This window comes from Fukomys damarensis, unplaced genomic scaffold (assembly GCF_012274545.1).
Source record: "Fukomys damarensis isolate Sample0158 unplaced genomic scaffold, DMR_v1.0_HiC HiC_scaffold_12, whole genome shotgun sequence".
NCBI lineage: Eukaryota > Metazoa > Chordata > Mammalia > Rodentia > Bathyergidae > Fukomys > Fukomys damarensis.
This window is the reverse complement of record NW_022900924.1, coordinates 28987368-29009244: the sequence shown is the minus strand read 5'-3', so window position 1 is coordinate 29009244 and position 21877 is coordinate 28987368. Positions and strand designations below refer to the sequence as shown.

Genomic DNA, 21877 nt, shown 5'->3' with positions numbered 1-21877 from the left:
AGTTGGAAACAAAAATAACACAGCTGAGTTAGACCACAGTTGTTTATTCATGCATCTTATGCAGCTTACTCCTAAATTATAGGTGATTGACTATAAGCATAAAGGATGAGTAACATCATTGTCTTGTGAAAGTGAGTCAAAAGAACCTTGAGATTTACATAGTAAATTCTTCAAGATGTCTCATTCCTTCTTTTTATTTTTCATCAGCATTTCTATATCACTGACATCAGGGAGCAGTTCTCTCATTTTTATCTGGTTTAGTTTTTGCCAATAAACCTTGCAAAACTGTCTTTGAGTGAAACTTAGGTACCCTTGGTAGGGAAACAGGAACTGTGTTTACTTGATTGGCTGTTCATTCTCAATCTGGACTTCACAGTAAATGTTTTACCACCAGGAAATTTTAAATTATTCCTTACTTTAGAAACCTGTGAGGAGCATTAGACAGAAGTACATTATATTTTATGGGAGTTTAACAGTGCACATGAATATTTTACACTTATGCAAAATTCCTTGACAATTGCCTTTCACATTTATTTTAGGTTTTTTACTAAAGGGTTTTCTAAAGGTTTTTCCTTAGACTAATTTCTTAGGGTAATAAATATGCCATTCCTCTATTGTCTCACTTGGATGAATTCATAGAGAATGAATTCAGCCTTTGGGAAGTACTGGTCATCAGATGTAGTGTGTGTGTGTGTGTGTGTGTGTGTGTGTGTGTGTGTGTGTGTGTAAAACTAAAGAATTGATTTATTGAGAGTAAGAAAATCAATTTATCTATTGTAAACTGTGCTGCTATAAACATGGGCGTGCATATATCACTGTGATATGATTCTTTTAATTCTTTTGGAAAGATACCCAGCACAGTTTGTAATAGCTAAAACTTGGAAACAGCCATTGTGCCCATGTGGTTCAAGAAGATGTGGTTTTTCTATAAAATGGAATACTACTCAGCCATAAAGAATGAGACATTAGAGTCATTCATAGGAAAATGGATACATATTGAGGATATACTCTTAAGTGAAATAGATAAGTCACACATGTGTGAATACCAAATAGTTTCTCTGGTGTGAAAAACTATAATTGTACATAAGACCCAAATGGTGTAATTGACAATGTGAAATAGGAAGAAAGGGGGAAGTGGGAAGGATAGGGGAAAGGAAATAAGGGAAAAGAAAAAAATACGAGAAAAGGATAAAATGGAAAAAAAATCTTTGTAAATAGGGAAGAGAGGAGGGGGTGAAGGGAGCACAGGGGTAAGGGGACAAAATAAGAACCAAGACCTCTCATGTAAAGATACGAGATCCCAATGATGACTGTAACCATACTGTATACCTAAAATGTACCAATAAACTCAATGAGAGAGGAAAAAAAAAGAAAACCAATTTAAGAGAGTGAGGGGTTACTTGGCAATAGACTCAAAGCTCTGACCTGCTTTACATACAGAACCATTAGGATTCGCCTGCCCCGTCTACGGAAAAGGTGGAATTTTACCCCTTCCTCTACTTTGGCCTTCCACAGAGCATCACCTCACTCATGTAGCAATTGCATTATGCTACCATAAACACACAGAGAAATGGGAGAGAAAAAGAAATAATACCAAATCTAAATGACTTGAAAGGTATTGCTATAGATTTCTTGCTTTGAAATTTGAAGATACTTCCATAAAGATTTTTTTCAAAGCTATGTGTAGACTTATGGATTCTGGGATGAATGTTCTGTTTTCATTAGATAACCGAAGTACTGCTATGAGTGTCTTCTCCAGGGTAACTCACTGACATAAAACATTGCTAAGAAATTATTAATTCCCTCTGTGTATATATAATTATTACATTTCACATACATTAAATATTTGCATGGTTATTAATGATTAATAAACTGAAGATGACATGTTAATAAAAACATATTTGTCTTGAGCATATCAGGATTTCCGGGAAATCAGCAGTAATTCTGATATGAAATCCCTATTAGTTCACATCAGGGAGAACACTGCATAGAATACACAAAACAAAAATTAAATCAAATAATCCATCTAGTCAGACTGAGGAAATGAATAATAGGGGGTTGGATGGTGCTGCTGCACATTTATTATGAACCTTAATGGAGTTATTTGAGACAAAAATAGACTTGGGCCTGTTGTTTTCCACATCTACTAGACTGAACAGCAAATGTTTCTCTCCCATGAGACATCTGGCTTTGTCTTCATTACCGATACAGAACGTCAAAAGCTTTGCAGCGTTGAACAAAGAGGCTCCACTTACCACATCGCAGACCAGGCTCCCTTCACAGCCCAGACCTTCGAGACTGACCCTGAGGCTAACAATGCTGTTGTGAGGCTTTGCTTCCTTGAAGCAAGGAAAAACATTGCAGCCATGGGTAAAAGATACGTTTATAGTTTTCCTGATGTTGGGAAAGAGAGAAATAAAGAGAGTTCAATCTATTTGTGTTCAAGTTTTGCAGCATTTGGCTCTATGTAGCTAGCAAGTCAGGATCCCATAGTGGGAAGCCATGGGCCCTTTCAAAGAAAGTCAAGATTGAGGAAGATGGGTGTAGGAGCAGGAGACAGACAGCGGCTGACTACTAATAGATCCGGTGCTGTATGTGTCCAGGTAAGAGTGCAAAATACTCCAACAAACTGAGCAATGGAAATAGGCCATCTTGGGATGGTATGGAGATATTTTGGTAGGGTAAAGGGCACAGTGAGATACACCTCCCAGATGTAGGTGGTAAAGCTTAGGTCTGCATGTAGAAGATGAGTATAGTCCGAGACTCTCTGTACAGGCGCCTGTTGACAAAATGGGCTGGAAGAAAATAATAAGTAGCTTGTCAATTGGAGGCATTCGCAAAATTTGGATTAATTGCTGATGTGAGGAAAATAGCTGTCCTGTTCTCTGTCTCAAGTATTTTTTGGAGTGTTCTGCATGTATTTGCCAGTTGTATATATATTCTAGAATACGTAAGAGTACTAGTCTAATTTTTTGCCTAGATATTTGCTAACCTTGGAATTATCATATAGTTTATTACAGTTATTTGATGTGATATAGATGAACTGTTTGCTAGTTGTCCCTCTGATTTCAATGGTTATATTAGCATGATGTTAAGGAAACCTGCATCTACCCAAAATAAAAATCTGCTTTGAAGAATAATGCATGTTCTTTGAACTTCTACCTAAATTAGGTGCACTTTATTTAATTATTTTTTTGGTACCAGGGATTGAACTTGGCACCTTGTGCTTGTGCAGTAGGTGGTGGAACTGCTGAGCTAAATCCCCAGCCCTAGGTGCATTTTGCATACTTTCTCTTATTTTGAAATTTATTTTTATCAGTGCATGTTTGCAGTACATGATTACATTCATTGCAGGAGTTGCTACATGTGCATAATCCATCATAATTCTTTTTCATCCCTTTTTCCCCTCATCTCTTTATCCCTTTCTCTTTTGCATTAAAGAACTGTTTTTGGAAATATTTTTGAACATTCCCCTAAATTAGATTAATTTTAAGTACTTTTTCTTAACAATAGGGATATAGACAAATGCATTATACGTCTGAAAAAAGAAATAAAAACAAATCACATTTCTGTATTCATTTCCCACATTTAATTTGAAAATAGAAAATCTGCATGACATTCATATAAAAATTTTCATCATCAAAAATATATCCTTAAGTTTTAGATACTTTGTGGGATACTTAAATAGACTAAAAACAAGTTATAGGTCTTTCTATTATTCTAGAACTCATGCATACACTGAGAACTATTATCCTGAAAATACTTCATTTCCTCAACCCTAGTTCTCTTTATCAATATTCTCAGATTGTCTTCACTGAAGCAGACATGTCAATTTTTCAGCCTCAAACAGATGTGATTGTTAATTGCCGCTACATTTGTGAAGTGATTTGGACATCACCTACAGATTTATCAAATAATAGTAACTTTGCCACAGCAGACTACTTTACGTAAAGCGCTACTACAAAGCATATTAAAATCGGGAGGTAAAAGTTTACTTCTCAATTTATTAAGCAAAGTAAAGTTTCCATAAGGGCTTACAATAAATTTCTGATGAAAAATTTAAAACCAAGCTAACAAACAGAATTCTAAACCTGCCACTAAATAGAGAAATCAGTAGCTACACTGTTACAACCACACATGTGCATTTAAATCTGTGAATGAGGACTTTTACTACTTTTACTTCTCTGATGTATATAAATAAGGTATTAGGGAAGATAAGTTTTACATGACCAGGGTTCTTTTTTATCATAGTGTTGAAGTTAACATTTGGTAATTTTATTTGAAGAAACAAATTAATTCTACCTAATCTAAAACGTATTAGACTAAAGGAGGAAGGAAAGGAAACTAAATTTAATGGAACAATTTATGTGTCCTATTTCATCTAATATTCAACACAAATCAGTGAGATTATTATAGTTTTTCTCCATTTATATTTTATTTTTCTATTTTTATGTTTTTATTCATTTATTTTGGTACCAGGGATAGAACTTGGGATCTTGCGTTTGTGAGGCAGGCGGCAGAACCACTGAACTAAATCCCCGGCCTGCCCTGTTTTATATTTTAGAGAATCAAAGTGTCACTGAGAATTGATCTCATTGCTACTCACCTCTACAAAATAATATGCTTAAGATGTGAGAAATCACTTGAAGTCATTTTTGGTATTTGTTGTTATAGTTTCCTAATTAGATTTATTTAACACATTAGGAGGAGCTAACCTGGTATCATGTGGAGGATCTGGTTATGTGAGATTCTGGGATACATTTAAGAAGCAACTTCTGGCTGAATTTTTGGCTCATAGTGGGGCTGGATCCATTACCATGTGTATTGATAAGCTGAATCGATATCTTACCACAGGAGATCTTGATGGATGTTTGAAAATCTGGAATATAGAGGTAAATTGAAAACATTCTCACAACCTTTTCATTATTTTTGACTGGATCTTGCTATTGCAAATCATTGATAAAATTATATCTAATTGTACAAGTCAGATCTTGAAATACTCAACTTGCAGTATTTTAAAGAAAGCACTAATATGTATTGAGCAGAAAATTTAAAAACATAATGAGGAAAACCAGATTTCCCTTTATATTGAAAACTTCTTAATACCTAGTCAAGTAAATTATCTAACTTGGTAAATTAGTATTGTTAGTAAGGTACTATAGAGTTTTTATATGCTAATAATTAGATATGCAGTATCTTAAGTGAGATTGTAAATGTAATTTAGAGTACTGGCCCTTTATCTAATATTATTGTCATCCTAATGGGTTTTTCTGTTGTTGCTGCTGGTATATTACTGATTACCTGCTCAATTTTCAAATAATATTATAAAATTATTAACACACGACTATTTATACATTGAAAAGTTTGTCTTTATATAACAATGACTCTGCTTTTTTTCTCTGTCTTTTCCTTTACTTCATTTGTTTTTACTTCCCAAGTCAGTCAAACTGAGAAATTTCTAAAAAATGTGAATACCATTTTTTCTAACTTCTTATCATGACCTTAGTTTTGTGTTTGGAATAGATTCTTTCCAAATGTGCATTTTAAATTCAGTATCAGGAGTTACAAAGTGTCATATCATTATAATCATTTAGTATTTCTATTTTTAAGTTTGGGCATTCTTTTCTTTCAGGAATACTGTCTTGATTCAAATAAGAAAAAAATCACACAAACTCCAACTCTGATCAGGTCCTTCCAACCTCATGAGGACCAGATAACTTCATTGGAGATGTGTGAGTGGGGTGAACATTTACTGATTATTTCTGCCTCTGCTGACTGCAGTATTTGTGTGACTGGCGTCTGCGGTGCTCCTGTTTGGATCTTTGGTCAGGTAGAAATAGTGCTTCTCTATTATTCTGGTATCTACTTGACTTTTTATGTGAACATGGGATGATTTCTATTTAACTATACTCAGCTACTTAAAGTTTATTAGTCATAAAAAGTTGACTCAAATTTCCAAAGCTATAGCAACAAGAATCTCTTGTCCTATTTTCATTAACCATGATTATTCCATCAAATAGAGGACACCCAGAGCCATGGAAAGATGGTGGCTTTGTATAGCTCAAGATATTTTAGTATTTTTGAGAAAAATTTCTCCTCTAATATAAATGAATTCCTTCAATTTCAAAATTTAGTAAAAATGTAATATGGGTAGAATTTCCATGTTACTGTTAAAGGGATAGTGACTCTGGCTATCAAGTAAGAATAAAAGTAAGAATAGGAAATTTTACAAAATAAGTAAATCTCCCTAGAGTCAGAGGCCGGCTGCATAGCATTGGTGAGTGTGCACAGAACCCGGGGAGCAGTGGTGTGGTCCAGACCAGTGTGGCTGCAGGCAGACTCCAGCCAGGTATCTGCCCCAACCCCAGAGGCTGGGGCAAACCTGCCCAGTCAAGGCCTGCCCAGAAAAGAGCTGCACAGGTGCACAAGCTTCAGTCAGAGGCCTGCCCCATAGCATTGGTGATTTGAATCCAGGAATTGGTACACTGGTGAGCAGCAGAGAAAAGGCCTCTTGCTCACTTGGTGATAATTGAAGACAACTGGGTGAACAAAAACTTGTCTCAATAAATGCACAACAGGCTTCATTTGTTGAAATAGAAGACACAGAAACAAGTCCCCAAACCAGACTTCTAGACCACCTAGGGCAACCCCAAAAGGAAATGAGATGAAACAATCCAATACTCAACTACCTGGACTCCCTGAACTGGCAACAAAAGAGGATCTGGAAAAAATGAAGTCACAAATAATTTCTCAGATAACAGCAGAGATTGTGCCCATAGTGCAAGATATGATTAATAAATCTAGAGCAGAAGATAAAAAAAATAGAGGAACTGAGGAACATGATGGAATCCCAACATAGGAAACAAATGGAATCCATAAAACAGATTCAAACAGATTCCCAGGAGACTAAAACCTCCACTGAAAGTTTATGCAGCAGATTGAGCCAATGCGAAGATAGAATTTCAGATATAGAAGATAGGATTGCAATTGGTGAACAGGAAAAGAAAAATTTCTTAAAAATAGTAAGGCACCATGAGATATCAATCCAACAGCTGCTAGATGATGCAAATAAGAATAATATAAGACTGATTGGAGTGAATGAAGAAACAGAGAGAGTGCAAATGACATAAAAAAATCTGTTCACAGAAGTATTGGCAGAAAAATTCCCAAGTAGGGAAAGCACTGGCATACAGATAAATAAGGCATATAGGACTCAAACTAGCCATGATTAAAAAAACAAAACAAAGTAAAATACTACACATAGGCATATAGTAGTTAAGACCAAAATTCTACAAGCAGTTAGAGAAGAGAAACAAATCACATACAAAGGAAAGCCTATCAGAATCACAGCATACTTCTCAGCACAAACCCTCAAGGCAAGAAAAGCTTGGAGTGATGTATTTCAAGACCTAAAGGTAGACAGCCTCCAACCCAGATTGATGTACCCTGCAAAATTATCTTTCAAAATTGATGGAGAAATAAGATACTTTTATGATAAGGAACACCCACAGAACTTCATGAATAACAAATCAGTACTCCAAAATATTTTAAACATTATCCTACGAAGTGTCAATGAGGATAAAAACCCCAGGAAGCCCAGCAAAAGGAATCCATCAGGCATGACAAGAAATTAAATTCAAAGGGGGAGAATCCAATAAAAAGAAAAAAGTCATGAAAAGGATAAGGCAACACATGCCAGTTATAACCATCAATGTTAATTGCCTCAATTCACGAATCAAAAGAAATAGATTGGCAAAATGGGTCAAGAAGCAAGATCCAACAATATGCTGCATACATGAATCACATTTAATTAAAAAAGAAACTCCTAGACTGAAAGTCAAAGGGTGGAAAACAGTACTACATGTGACAGGAACCTGGAAAAAAGCAGGAGTAACTTTCCTCTTTGCAGATCATGTGGATTTCAAACCAATACTGATCTAGAGAGACAATGAAGGACAGTACGTCCTTGTAAAAGGAACAATCCAAGAGGAAGAGATGACAATCACATGCACCAAACACTGGTGGGCCCAACTATATAAAACAAATACTAACAGACATGAAAAATTAAATAAGCACTAACACAGTAGCAACAGGGGACCTCAATACCCCACTGTCACAAATAGATAGCTCAACTAGACAGAAAATACACAACAAAATACTTGAACTTAATCAAACTCTTGCACAAATGAACCTAACATGTTTACAGAGTGTTCCACCCCACATAATCAGAATACTCATTCTTCTCAGGTGCACATGGATTGTTCTCCAAAATAGACCACATACTCACTCATAGAATATGTGTAAGCAAGTGCAAAGGAATTGAAGTGATCCCCTGTATATTATCAGACCATAGTGCAATGAAATTGGAGATCAATGGTAAAAGAAACCACAAGAATTTCACAAACACATGGAAATTGAACAACACACTCCTGAATAATTAATGGGTCACAGAGGATATTAAAGAAGAAATCAGACAGTTCCTAAAATTAAATGACAATGACAATACAACATATTGGAATCTATGGGACACAATGAAATCAATCATACAAGGGAAATTCATAGCACTGAATATGCATATTAGGAAAGCAGAGCAAGTACAATTAAACAACCTTATGCTGAATCCCAAGCTTCAAGAAAAAGAAGAGCAGAACAAACCCAAAGCTCACACAAGGGAGGGAATTATAAAGATCAGAGCAGAAATTAATGCAATGGAGACTAAAAGAATGATACAAAAAAATCAAAGAAGTCAAAAGTTGGTTCTTCAAAGAATAAACAAAATTGACAAAGCCTTGGCCAAACTTATCAAAAAAGGAAAGAAAGGGCCCAAATCCATGCAATTAGGAATGAAAAGGGTGAAATTACAACAGACCCAACAGATATCCAGAGGATAATTAATACCTACCTTGAGAACCTATATGCCAATAAGGTGGAAAATACAGAAGAAATGGACAGATTCCTAGATTCATAGGAATTACTAAAGTTGAACAATGGTAATGTAAAAGTTCTAAATGACCCAACATCAATCAGAGAAATTGAAATGTGATTACAAATTTAACAACTAAGAAAAGCTCAGCCCCTGATGGCTTCACTGATGAATTCTACAAGACATTTAGAGAGGAACTACTGCCACTACTGTTTAAATTCTTCAGTGAAATTGAAAGGAAAGCAATACTCCCAAATTCATTCCTGGAAGCAAGCATCACCTCGATCTTCAAAGCAGAGAAAGACCAAACCAAAAATCAGAACTGTAGGCCCATTTCACTGATAGAACTTCTGTAAATAGTTTGAAACCTACAAAATGTTAAAGAAAATATAGAATAACTGCTGTCTTTTGCATCTGTAATTTGCTTTGCTTTGCTTTGCTTATTTAACAAAACACCCAAGATTTCACCAGTGAAGCTAAAAGGCATGTAGCCCCAATTTAAAATTAACAAATCTTGGGGGTGCTTAGCTGCATCCCAAGTCCAAATATTCAAGATAAGTTAACAGTCCCTAAGTCATAAAACTTTCTGTAAACAATATGGCTATAAAGTTGATAATGTAAAAGGAATGTCACCAATCCTGCTTTGTTAACTTGCTCCAGCCCCCACTCTTGTAGGCTGAAATAGTTAAAGATAAACATCCTGAGAGAAATGCTCCGTTTGGGTTAACATTGTACTGTCTTGTGACCATGAATTGTGACGGGAACTGTGGGAACTAGAATGTCTTATCATCTGAAATGAAGTCATGGTTGTAGAACTCATATAAAAAGCAGATTGTCACCCAATCCAGGGTCGGTCCTTTAGCACAGCTTTTGGTGCAGAGCAATCCTTTGCGAGTAAAGTGAAATTTTTTAAAAATTTTACCCTCTCCTATGTCTCTGCGTGTCATTTACTAATCCTTTTGCAACATAACTAATGAACATAGGTGCAAAAATCCTTATTAAATTACTGGCAAATAGAATGCAAAAGATCATCAAGAAGATCATATACCCTGACCAAGTGGGATTCATCCCAGGAATGCAGGGATGGTTCAACATATGCAAATCAATAAATGTAATACACTATACTAATAGAGCAAAAGATAAAAGCCATATGATCATCTCAATAGATGCAGAAAAGGCATTCAACAAAATCCAACATGCATTCATGATGAAAACCCTACAGAAAATTGGAACAGATGGTCTCTACCTCAATCTGATAAAAGCCATCTATGAAAAACCAACAGCCAATATCATACTAAATGGTCAAAAACTGAAATCCTTCACACTAAAATCAGGAACAAGACAAGGATGTCCACTATCGCCAATCCTGTTCAATATAGTCCTGGAAACATTAGCCACAGCAATTAGACAAGAGAAAGAAATAAAAGGAATAAAGATAGGAAAGGAAGAAGTCAAATTATCATTATTTGTAGATGACATGATACTCTATACAGAAGACCCCAAGAACTCCACCAAAAGTCTTCTAGACTTAATAAACAAATTCAGTAAAGTAGCCGGATACAAAGTTAACACACAAAGTTCAGTAGCTTTTCTATACACGGAAAACAGACTCACAGAGAGAGAAATGGGGCCATCAATTTCCTTCACAATAGCATCCAAAAAGTTGAAATACCTAGGAATCAGTCTAATGAAAGAAATCAAACACCTGTACTCTGAAAACTACAGCACTCTGAAAAAAGAGATTGGTGAGGAAATCAGGAAATGGAAAGGCATCCCCTGTTCCTAGGTAGGAAGAATCAACATAGTGAAAATGTTTGTACTTCCAAAACTGCTATATATTTTTTAGTTTTTTTTTTTTTTTTTTTTTTTTTTGAGACAGGGTCTCACTATGTAGTTGAGACTGACCTGGAACTCACTATGTAGCCCATGCTGATCTTGAACTCACAGTGATCCTCCTGCCTCAGCCTCCCAAGTGCTGGGTTTACAGACGTGTGTTACCATGCCCGGCTCAAAACTGCTATATAAATTCAATGCAATCCTAATTGAAATCCAAGCAACATACTTCACAGACCTTGAGAAAAATTCCAAAAATTCATTTGGAACAAGAGTAGACCTTGAATAGCAAAAGCAATTTTAGGCAATAAAGAGAAGTTAGGGGGTATCACAAACCCCGACTTGAAATTATACTACAAAGTTACTGTGATAAAACAGCATGGTACTGTCAAAAAGTAGACCTAAGGACCAGTGGAACAGATTAGAAGATGCAGAAATAACTCCAGCCACACTCAGCCACCTCATCTTCAACAAAGGATCCAAACACCCTCACTGGAGGAAAGATGGACTCTTTAATAGGTGATGCTGGAAAAACTGGGTTTCAACTTGACAAAGATTAAAACTAGACCCATATTTCTCACCATTCACTAAACTAAAATCAGAATGGATTAAAGATCTAAATATTAAAACAGAAACACTAAATCAGCTGGAAGAGAGGTTAGGAAGAATTCTTGAAGACATAATGTTGGAAAAGATTTCATGAACAAAACCTCACTTGCCCAAAATAATCAACAAATTTTCACCAGCTATTCCTCAGACAATGGTCTACTATCTAAAATCTATAAAGAACATTTAAAAAATCAGATTTCCCAAATTTAAAGAGCCAAACCAAACAAGGGCATCTGAAATGAACAGACATTTCTCAGACAAAGTAGAAATAGTGAATAAACATGAAAAAATCTTCAGCATCACTGGTCATTTGAGAGATGCAAATGAAAACAACACTGAGATTCCACCTCACCCCAGAAGGAATGGCTGCTGTGATGAAATCAACCAATAACAAATGCTGGCAAGGCTGAGGGGAAATAGGAACACTGCTCCATTGTGGGTGGGAGTGCAGACTGGTGCAACCACTGTGGAAAGCAGTATGGAGATACTTCAAAGAACTAGGATTAGAGGTCCCATTTTACCCAGTGATTCCCCTGTTGGGTATCTTCCTTAAAGAATTAAAAGAATCATACCATAGTGATATATGTGCACCCATGGTCATAGAAGTACACTTTGCAATAGTTAAAACTTGGAAGCAGCCCAATTGTTCATTAACTGGAGCCTGGATAAAGAAAATGTGTTAAAATGGAGTACTACTGAACCACGAAAAATGAGAAATTAAAGACATTAATTGCTAAATGGATGCACATTGAGGTGATACTCAAGTGGCATAAATAGTACACATGTGTAAATACAGTATAGTTTCTCTAGTGTGAGAATCTGAAAGTGTAAATAAGGATCAAAATGTATAATAGATAATGTGAAATAGGAAGAACATGTCTAAAGGAGTAGGGGAAGTAGAAAGGGTAGGGGAAAGGAAAGAAAAGAAAAGAAAAAATATGAGAAAAGAAAAAAATGGAAACAAAGTCTTTGTAAATAGTGAAGTTTGAAGAAGGTAAAGGGAGGGCAGGGTAATGGGGAAAAAAATAAGAACCTAGATACATCTTGTAAAGGTACAAGATCCCCATGATGAATGTAACTATATTGTATACCTAAAATGTACATGAGCTTATCTATTTTTTTAATCTGTTTCTGTTCTAGAGTCTCTAATCATGTCTTTCATTCTGCTCACCATTTCTGTTGTTATCTGGGAAATTATTTCTGCTTTAAATTTTTATGGCGCCTCATTCATCTGTTTTGTTACTTCCTGTGCTAACAGTTCAGGGTGTACAGGTTGGTGATTAGAAGACTTTTCCAACTTGTACGCGGCAGTTTGTGCCCTGTTAACTCTATGCATCTGATTGATTTGATGAGCAGGGACTTTTTATCTCTTTGCCCAGTGTTCAAATTTGATTTCAACATTGAGAGATTTCATGTAAAGATCAAGATTTCTTGCTTCTCTTGAGAAAGAACATAGTTCATTTCCTGAGAGTAACTGTGACCTTTCTGTTAGTTCATTTTTGGTTACCGAAATGACATGTCTGAGGCTGGGCAATTTGCAAAGAAAAGTGACTTGTCAGCTTACAGTTTTGAGAACCAAAAGTCCAAACCGCATGCCACAGGTTATGGCAAGGGCCTTTAGCTACATTACCTCGTTGAAGATGGTGTCACAGCAGTAGGAGTGTGAGCAAGACAGATGGCATGGAGGGCAGGAAGCCAGAGAGCTGGGAAGGATCCAGCTTCCTCTTGGGGGAACTAACGCAAGTACCACAAGAACACCCTTAGATTCAGGGAGGGTAGTGTGCCCAGTAACCTAAATGCTTCCCACTGCACCCTAGTCCTTAAAGACTGCACCCTCTCTCTCAACTTTGACACATGGGGGACCAAATAACAAGACACGAACTCTTAGAAGATACCATCCAACTACTTCCAAACCACAGTAGTCTCTTTTACAAAAAGTAGAGTTTCAGGACAGTTCCAACTTTTCTCTCTTGCTGATAAATGCAGAAATGAATTTTATTTGATATTTAGTATCCAAGTATTATCTTATATAAAGCTCAACCATTCACTGACATTATCTTATTGGTCCTGCTAGGCATTTTACTTTGTAAACCCTAGGACAAAGCTGTTCAGTTTGTAGGCTAGCTAGTCAAGTAAAGTTGGAATATAGTTCCCTCCTATCATATAGACTTCCTATGTTCTTGTGTGTATGATTGAGTTGATGTAAAAGAAAGAAATCAGTCTTTTATTAAAATATGAAATAGATTGTCACTGGAGAGCTTTTGCTAGGTGGATGCATATTAAGAACTACAGCCCCCAGAATCTGTGAAAACAATAATGTTTTTCCAGGAGAAAATATTCAATAATTAGAAGTCTTTGAGGGTTTTTCTTTTAACATTGAGAAGGTAGAGTGAAAAGAAAGTAGTAGGAAAAATTAATTCTGGAAATTCTTCAATAAAGATTTCCTTTTTTTAATTCGTAGGAAATATATGTCTTGTTATTAAAAATTTTAAAGTAGGAATTATAAAAAATTATCTCTGCAGAGATTTTTTGTTTCTTAGGACACTTCTAATGTTCTATCTTTATTAAAGTTCCATGAGTATATTTCACCTCCCTTATAAGAGTGTACAGTCCTTGAAGACAAGAATCACCTCTGTGATATTGTGTGTGCACGTTTGTGTTCCTAGGAATTAAATTAGTAATCTAGCACAAGATAAATACACATACATGTTTGACAAAAACAAATGATACAAAAGTAAGATATATTTCTCTTTTCTAGGCAAAACATTGGCGTATTGGAAACTGTTTTTCTGTTCTTGAAAGAGATACAAATTTTATGGAAAGTGAGATTCCAGAGGAAAGTATGAGAGTAAACACTTTATATTCTAAAGACTCAACAGAACATTCACTACTTAATAAGCATGAAAAAGATGACTCGATACACATGTAAGTAGTTTTAAGTATTACACAGATGCTCACTGCAGTCGAGATAATAAATCAAGTTGGCTGAAACTTCCTTCTGTGCTCTGTGGTTGTCCAGTGAATGCTTCATCTGTGTATTGTATTAAGTGGTAAGTGCATATATTCTCAGGGATGCACCTGGTTATTGTTTCTTGAGTTCATTGAATTTCTGATTTCTACCCAGTACCATCTAGTTTTTTATTTCTACTCTATCATCAATCTAATTGTGGAAATTAGCTCCTTCCCCCCAAAAAAAATATCTGAACGTCTCTCTCTCTCTCTCTCTCTCTCTCTATCTCCCATCTGTTATCTCAGAATGTTTGTTTGACTTCACTTCTGTCTTTTGGAAAAGGCACAGGAGTTTATAGAAAAGAATTTCAAAGAGCTTAACTTTTAAAAAAAATTTAAATTGAATTTATTGGTACATTCTAGGTAGACAGTACCTCTGTCTTTTGGAAAAGGCACAGGAGTTTATAGAAAAGAATTTCAAAGAGCTTAACTTTTAAAAAAAATTTAAATTGAATTTATTGGTACATTCTAGGTAGAGTGTACCGTTACATTCATTACTGGGATCTTGGACCTTTACATGCCAGGTCTTGGTTCTCATTTTTCCCCTTGTCCCCACCCTCCAAAGAGCTTAACTTTAAATGTTAGACATTGCTCCCCTTAAAGCTTCTAGCTTTTTTTTTCTAATGTTGCTCAGACATTTCTTAATGGTTTGCTAGATCCCATTACTATATTCCTTTTACTCTCTAGTAGTTTCATACTTCTTTCTTATATTTTGGTTAACCATGTTCTCAAAATTTCACCATCTGAATGAAACAATTTTCTTATTTTCAGGGCATAATTTTATTTATTCTATTTATTTCTCCTTTTTGTTTTTCATTTGTTTGTTTTGTTTTCTGGAGACAAGGTCTCTTTATGTAGCCCAGGCTGGCCTCAAACTCACTGCTATCCTCCTGTCTCAGCCTCCCAAGTGCTGGGATTACAGGTATATACCACCACGGCTATTTACTACCATACTCTGTTTACTTCTCTAAAGTTGGTATTATATTTTACCTTGTGCATATAATAATTTTTAGGTTTACAGAAAAACTATACTGAAAATACAGAAAGTTTTTATATAACCCTCATTCCTTAGGCACATATAATTTTATACAAGGCATGCTATGTTTACTAGAAATGATGTAAATTACTGATAGTTAACTCTTACTGAAACTCAGTCTGTAGTTTTCCTGAAGGAATTCACTCCTTGTTTGTAAAGTTCTATGGGAAAGTATCAGGATAGAATAGTTTATGGCTTTAAAGGTTTGCTTGTCCATTCATAGACCCCTCCTTTCTTCCTCCTAAATCTAGATAACCACTGATACTTTACTATCTTCTTAATTTTGCCCATTTAAAATTGTCATGTAGTTGTCATCATACAGTGTGCAGACTTTTTGAGGTTACCTTTTTCCTACTAGCTGTATGCATCTAAAATTTCTCAATATCATACCATGACTTCATTCCCAATTTCTCATTGTTATTTAATAATATTCTATCATATGGATGTACCACAGTTTGTTTAGCTATCATCATTAGAAGACATCCTGAATGCTTCCATAGTTTGGCACTTATGAATCATGCAACTCTGAGTAGTCAATAGACTGTATTTGTGTGGGTCTATTTCTGACCTCTCTATTCTTTCTACTGTACCGATATATATGTCTGTTCTTGAACCAACATGTTAACATCTTGATTGCTATCATTAAGTCTTGATGTCAGATAGTGTTTGTCCTTCTTTAATATTCTTTTGGCTATTTTGGACCTTTTGCCTAAAGTTGAGTGAGTTGGCAGATATCTACAAAGTATTTTGTGAGAATTGTGATTGAGAATGTATTGAATTTATAGATCAGGTTGGAAACAACTGATAATATTAGTAGATTTTTGTTGGGTGTGGCGATGCATGCTTGTAATCCTAGCACTTTGGAGGTGGATACAGGAGGATCTCCACAAGTTTGAGGCCAGCCTGGACTACATAGAGAGTTCAAGCCCAGTCTGAACTACATAGCGAGACCCTGTCTCAAAAGAAAACTAAAGCAAACAAACCAACAATCACACACATACAAAAAGAAAAAAATCCCCACCAAAACAGTTATCATATTTTCTATAGTGATGATGTTATTTTTAAGCAAAGGAAGTTTTAATTTCTTTTTCTACTAATCTCAAGCTTTTATTTCCTTTTCATATCAGCTAGGACTTTCAGTATGTTGAATCAGTTTGGTAAATGAAAGCATCCTTTTCTTGCCCCTGATCATACAGTATTTCATCATTAATTAAGTACATTAGCTGTGGGTCTTTAGCAGATTATTTTAGCAGATGTTTTTGATGAAAGTTACAATAAATGGGTGTTGAATTTTGTGAAATGCTTTTTCTGCACTTGTTGTTATGATCTTATGATTTTTCTTCTTTAGCCTGTTGACATGATGTGTTATATAAGTTGATTTCAAATGGTCATCTATTGGTCAATTTTCCTGGCACTGAGACCAAATACTAGTTGTGGACAACTTAAAGTGGGAGGAATTTGCTTTACTTAGAGTTTCACAGCAGTTGGTTCATAGTCATCTGGGTCCATAGCGGATATCATGGCAGAAGAGCATGTCCAAGCAGAGCTGCTTAGTTCCTGGCAGTCAGGAAAGAGCCTGGGCCGAGAGGAAGGTACCAGGGTCCAGACGTGGCACTCAAGGTCATGGTTCAGTGATCCACCATGGCACACCCAGAAGTATGCTTTACTAATCTTCTGGGTAGCTTTCAAGCTATGCAACTTTACATTTAAGCCTACCCATCTCAGTAAGTCTTGCATACCTGGAATAAGTCCCAATTTGTCATAGTGTATAATTCTTTTTATGCACTGTTGGAGTTGATTTGCTTCTGTTTTGTTGCAGAATTTTACAGCTGTGTTCATGACAAATATCAATCTATTTTGAACTCTGCATGATTTGATATGACATTATATGGGCTGTGCATAGAATGCTACAAATGATTCTCATGCTTCTTTGTTCTGGCACAGATTGTAGAGTCTTGGTATAATCTGCTCCTTAAAGGTTTGGTATAATTTATAGTGAAACTATTTGCATTTTATGCTTTCTCTTTTAGGTTTTTAATTATCAATTCAGTAGAAATGTTCATAAACATTTATAAAAAGAAATACTTCTCCCAATATGCATGTAAAGTTACAATATAGAATTCATAGAAAGATAGATATTTGAACCTATTAACTGAAGAATAATAAAAAGAAATTTCAGTACTTTCAATTAATTGCTTATTATTCCAAGAAAGGAACAAAATGGTATTTACTTAGAAGTGAAAAGAAAACAGTTTTATAAAATCCTCACCTTGACCTTTTGGCCAGAATCTTCCAGTAAGTTGCCAAGATGATGACAGAAAGGGGAAGAGGAGGGGAACCGGGTATAGTTCTCTAGGCCTTTTAGAAATTGTGGGCTCGTTCCTTTGAGCACATACACGTGCATCTACAAAAAGGGTGATATTGTAGACATCAAGGGAATGGGTACTTTCAAAAAGGAATGCCACAGAAATGTCACCGTGGCAAAGCCGGAAGAGGCTACAATATTCCCCAGCATGCTGTTGGCATGGTCGTAAACAAGCAAGTTAAGGGCAAGATACTTGGAGAGAGGAAAATGATCAGAAGGAGAAAGGCATCTGGGTTCAACTGAAGCACCAGCCTGGCCCACCCACAGAAGCTTTGTGAGAACAAATGGGAAAGAGCCTGAGTCGTGGGAATCTGTTTCCTGTGAATTCATGTCATGAGCTGGGGACGTAGCTTTGCCGTGCAGCACCTAATTAGCAGCTAAACCCTACTTAAAAATAAAAAGTCATCCTGTGCCGTAAGGACGGTTTTCTTAATTGAACAGGTGTGTGGTGCTTTTAACTCAGAGAAACAAATATTTGGAGCAGATTCGCATTATATCCAGTTAATTGTGTCGGGTCTTTACTCTTCAGTGTTTTTCTTGCTAAGTGATGTGAGGTATTATGCAGGTGTATACCCAAATGGCCAAAGATTTATGAAATATTTATATTGGCTTGAAGATCCTCTAAATCACTTTGGGGACAAGTTGTATCAAAATAAATGAAAGCCAGTATATGGCATTTCAGTTAAATAGATTGTTTAAAGCACCATGCTTCAATTCAATGTTACCATAATACATTGCAGGTAGAATGGCTCAGCAAGATCTGCTTTTCTTTCTTCCCTGTCATTCACTGGTCATAGTTTCCCATTCATTGAGAATCCAGTATGGATAAAGCAGGATGGTGAAGTAGAAGGAAAATACTGCCATTTCTGTTCTCTCGACTTGGTGTATGGGCAAAGGTTACCTCCGCATTGACATTGCCAAATTGGTACACTCTTGAATGTTTGTTGTGGCTCATCTTTAATAGCTCACACTATATATGTGCCTTACCCTATTTTTCTATTATACCAACACCCTTGCACTATTAGGATCATTTTCTTTCATAGCTTCACTTGGGTTAGCTTCTGTTTGGCCCATAAGAAACTCATACATCCTTGCTATATCCATTGCTCCACTCCCTTACCTCATCCCTACCCATTTGGATAACTCCAGTCAGAACATTTTGCCAGTAGGAGTTTTGGAGTACAAATGAGATAACAACCCTCTGTGCCCATCTAATGGTTAACCGAAGTGTCATACCTTAAATTCATTGACTGTTCAACATGAATTGAGGCTAGAAATGTGAAATTGAGGCTAGAAATGCTTCCCTCCTATGTCATGGGAGTAGGCCTTTATGCACATCTTGAATTCCCTCTGATAATATCCGCCCTGCTTCTGTTTCTACTCTATGATGGTAGTTAGTTTAACCAGCACAAGATTGGTTTTGGACCTACTTCCTTGGCAAATTGAGCCTGAATGATGATTCTAGCATCTAACATCTTACTTTAGAATGTGGGAAAACATATTTTTAATGGTGCTAATGAATTAATTTACTTTTAGACTTTTGGACATCTGCTGACAGAAAGATGTAATAAAAACTTTTCGTTTAAAAATCCTATTGCACTAAATTACATGTTGGTACCTGCTCTTTCATTTCCTTGAATTATGGCTTGTTGAAATGTCAAGTGGCATTCAGGCAGAAGGAGGTTTGCAATTTAGAAATAAAACACAACCAATCCTGTGCAACTGAGATTGGAAAGACTCTATGTAGGATAAAATATCTTCACCCACTCCACACAATTTTTGCAGATGAGGAAATAAAGTTAATTCAGGCCAACACAAGACAGATCATAGTTTCTCTGCTTGTCATATTACTAAAAGAGCAAAGCAGCTATTACAGATTTCAGTTTAAGAGTATTTCACAGGAAAGAAATTATAAATTTCCTAGAATCAAGTGATAATGGAAATATAACATCAGAATCTGTGGGACAGAATGAAAGCAACTCTAAGAGGGAAGTCTATAGCCTACATTAGAAAAATAGAGAAATTCTAAATAATAATCTAATGATGCATTTTAAGGTCCTGTAAAAACAAGAGAAATAAAAATCTAAAACTAGTAGAAGGAAAGAATTTATAAAGCTCAAAATGGAAATTAATGAAATGGAGGCATATAAATGATAAATGAAATCAATAAGTTGATCTTTTGAAAAGGATAAATAAGATCTGAAAATAATTAGCAAAATCAAAAGAAAGAAAAAGAAGACTCACATCAATATAATTAGAAATGAAATGGGTAAAATACAAAAGACAGCACAGACATGAAGAGAATTATAAGAAATTGTTTTGAAAACTTATATTTCAAAAAATTGGAGAAACTACAAAAAAAGAATAAATTTCTATGTGACTTACCAAAATTTGACCAAGAAGACATAAAATCCTTCAACATACCAATAATAAGCTATGAAATAGATACATTAATAAAAACCACTAATCTATGGATTCACCACTGAATTTTACTAGAACTTTGGAGAAAACCTAATCCAAATACTCTTCAAGTTTTTCCGTGTACTTGAAGGGGAAGAAATACTTTCAAACTAATTTCACAAATCCAGCATTACTATGATAAAAAATTGGATAAAGACACACACACACACACACACACACACACACACTCACACACACAAAGAATAGAAAAGAAAATTTCAGGCCAGTATCTTCAATGAACATAGATGCAAAGAAGTCAAATTATTTCTATTAGAAGATGATATTTGCCTTTATATGAAAGACCCCTTAAAAAACTCCACTGAAGACTTGCAAAACTGTTAAAATAATTCAACAAACTGGCAGACTACAAAATAAACATATAAAAGTCAATAATGTTCCTGCATAACAATTGTGACCTCACTAAGGAAACAGGAAAACATTTCCATTTGCAATAGCTGCAAAAAAGATACTTAGGAATCTATCTAACCAAGAAGGTGAAAGACCTCTGCAAAAAAAAAAAAAAAAAAATCCGAAGAACTTTGAAAAAAGAAATTGAAGAGGACATTAAAAAATGGAAACAAAGAGTAAATAGAGAAGGGTGGAGAGGGTGAAAGGAGGGCAAGGATATGGGAAAAAAATAAGAACCAAGATACATCATGCAAAGGTACAACATCCATTCAATGATGAATGTAACTATACTGTATATCTGAAATGTACCAATAAACCAAATGGAAAAAAAAAAAAAAGGAAAGATGTCCTCAATTCTTGTGTATGCCAAACTAATATCATTAGAATAGACACATTGCCAAAAACAATATAGAATTAATAGTATCCCCCTGAAAATACCAGAAATATTCTTCATAAAACTAAAAAAAAATCTAACATAGAACCAGAAGAGACTCAGAATAGCTAAGAAATCCTGAGCAAAAGGAATCAAGTGAGTTTCTTCACAATTCTGGACTTCAATTCTGGATACTCTAGCAACAAAAGAACATGGTACTGGCCCAAAAATAGATGTGTAGACCAATGGAATAGAGCAAGAGTTACAGAAACAACCCTTTGAACTTTCAAACATCTGACTTTTGACAAAGGGTCCAAATATACTTTGGAGAAATGGCGATTCTTTAATAAATGGTGCTGGCAAAACTAGTTACCCACATGGAGAAAGTATAAGCTGTATCCATATCTCTCACCTGGTACTCAAATCAAATTAGATGGATGAAAGACCTAGATACAAAAATGGAAACTTTGAAAATTCTGGATGAAAACATAGGGGACATGCCTGAAGCCATGGGCTCAGTCAAGGACTCCACGAACAGAACTCCTATACCACAAGAAATAGTATGAAGAATCAACAAATGGTATTACATCAAGTTAAAATCCTTCTCCACAGCAAAGGAAACAGTCAACAGAGTGAAGAGACAGCCTACAGGAAGAGGAAATATTTTTTCCAGGTATTCTTCTGATAGGGAACTGATATTTAGAATATATAAGGAACTCAAAAAATGAACCACCAAAAATCCAAATAAAAATATGCAAATGTAATGAATAGACACTTCTCTCAAAAGAAGTACAAATGATCAGTAAGTACATAGAAAAATGTTCATCAACATTTTATCATTAAGGAAATGAAAAATCAAAA

At 35.4% G+C, this 21877-nt stretch overlaps 1 protein-coding gene across 1 annotated transcript in view; it reads left to right on the top strand.

Moving 5' to 3' along the window:
* The window catches only part of Wdr49 (WD repeat domain 49), a 137298-nt gene that overhangs the window by 88921 nt on the left and 26500 nt on the right, over positions 1 to 21877 (top strand). The window contains exons 13-16 of the mRNA XM_033762513.1: positions 2212 to 2370; positions 4705 to 4892; positions 5633 to 5830; positions 14124 to 14290. Coding sequence (XP_033618404.1) covers positions 2212 to 2370; positions 4705 to 4892; positions 5633 to 5830; positions 14124 to 14290 — 712 coding nt within the window. The remainder of the gene's footprint in view (positions 1 to 2211; positions 2371 to 4704; positions 4893 to 5632; positions 5831 to 14123; positions 14291 to 21877) is intronic.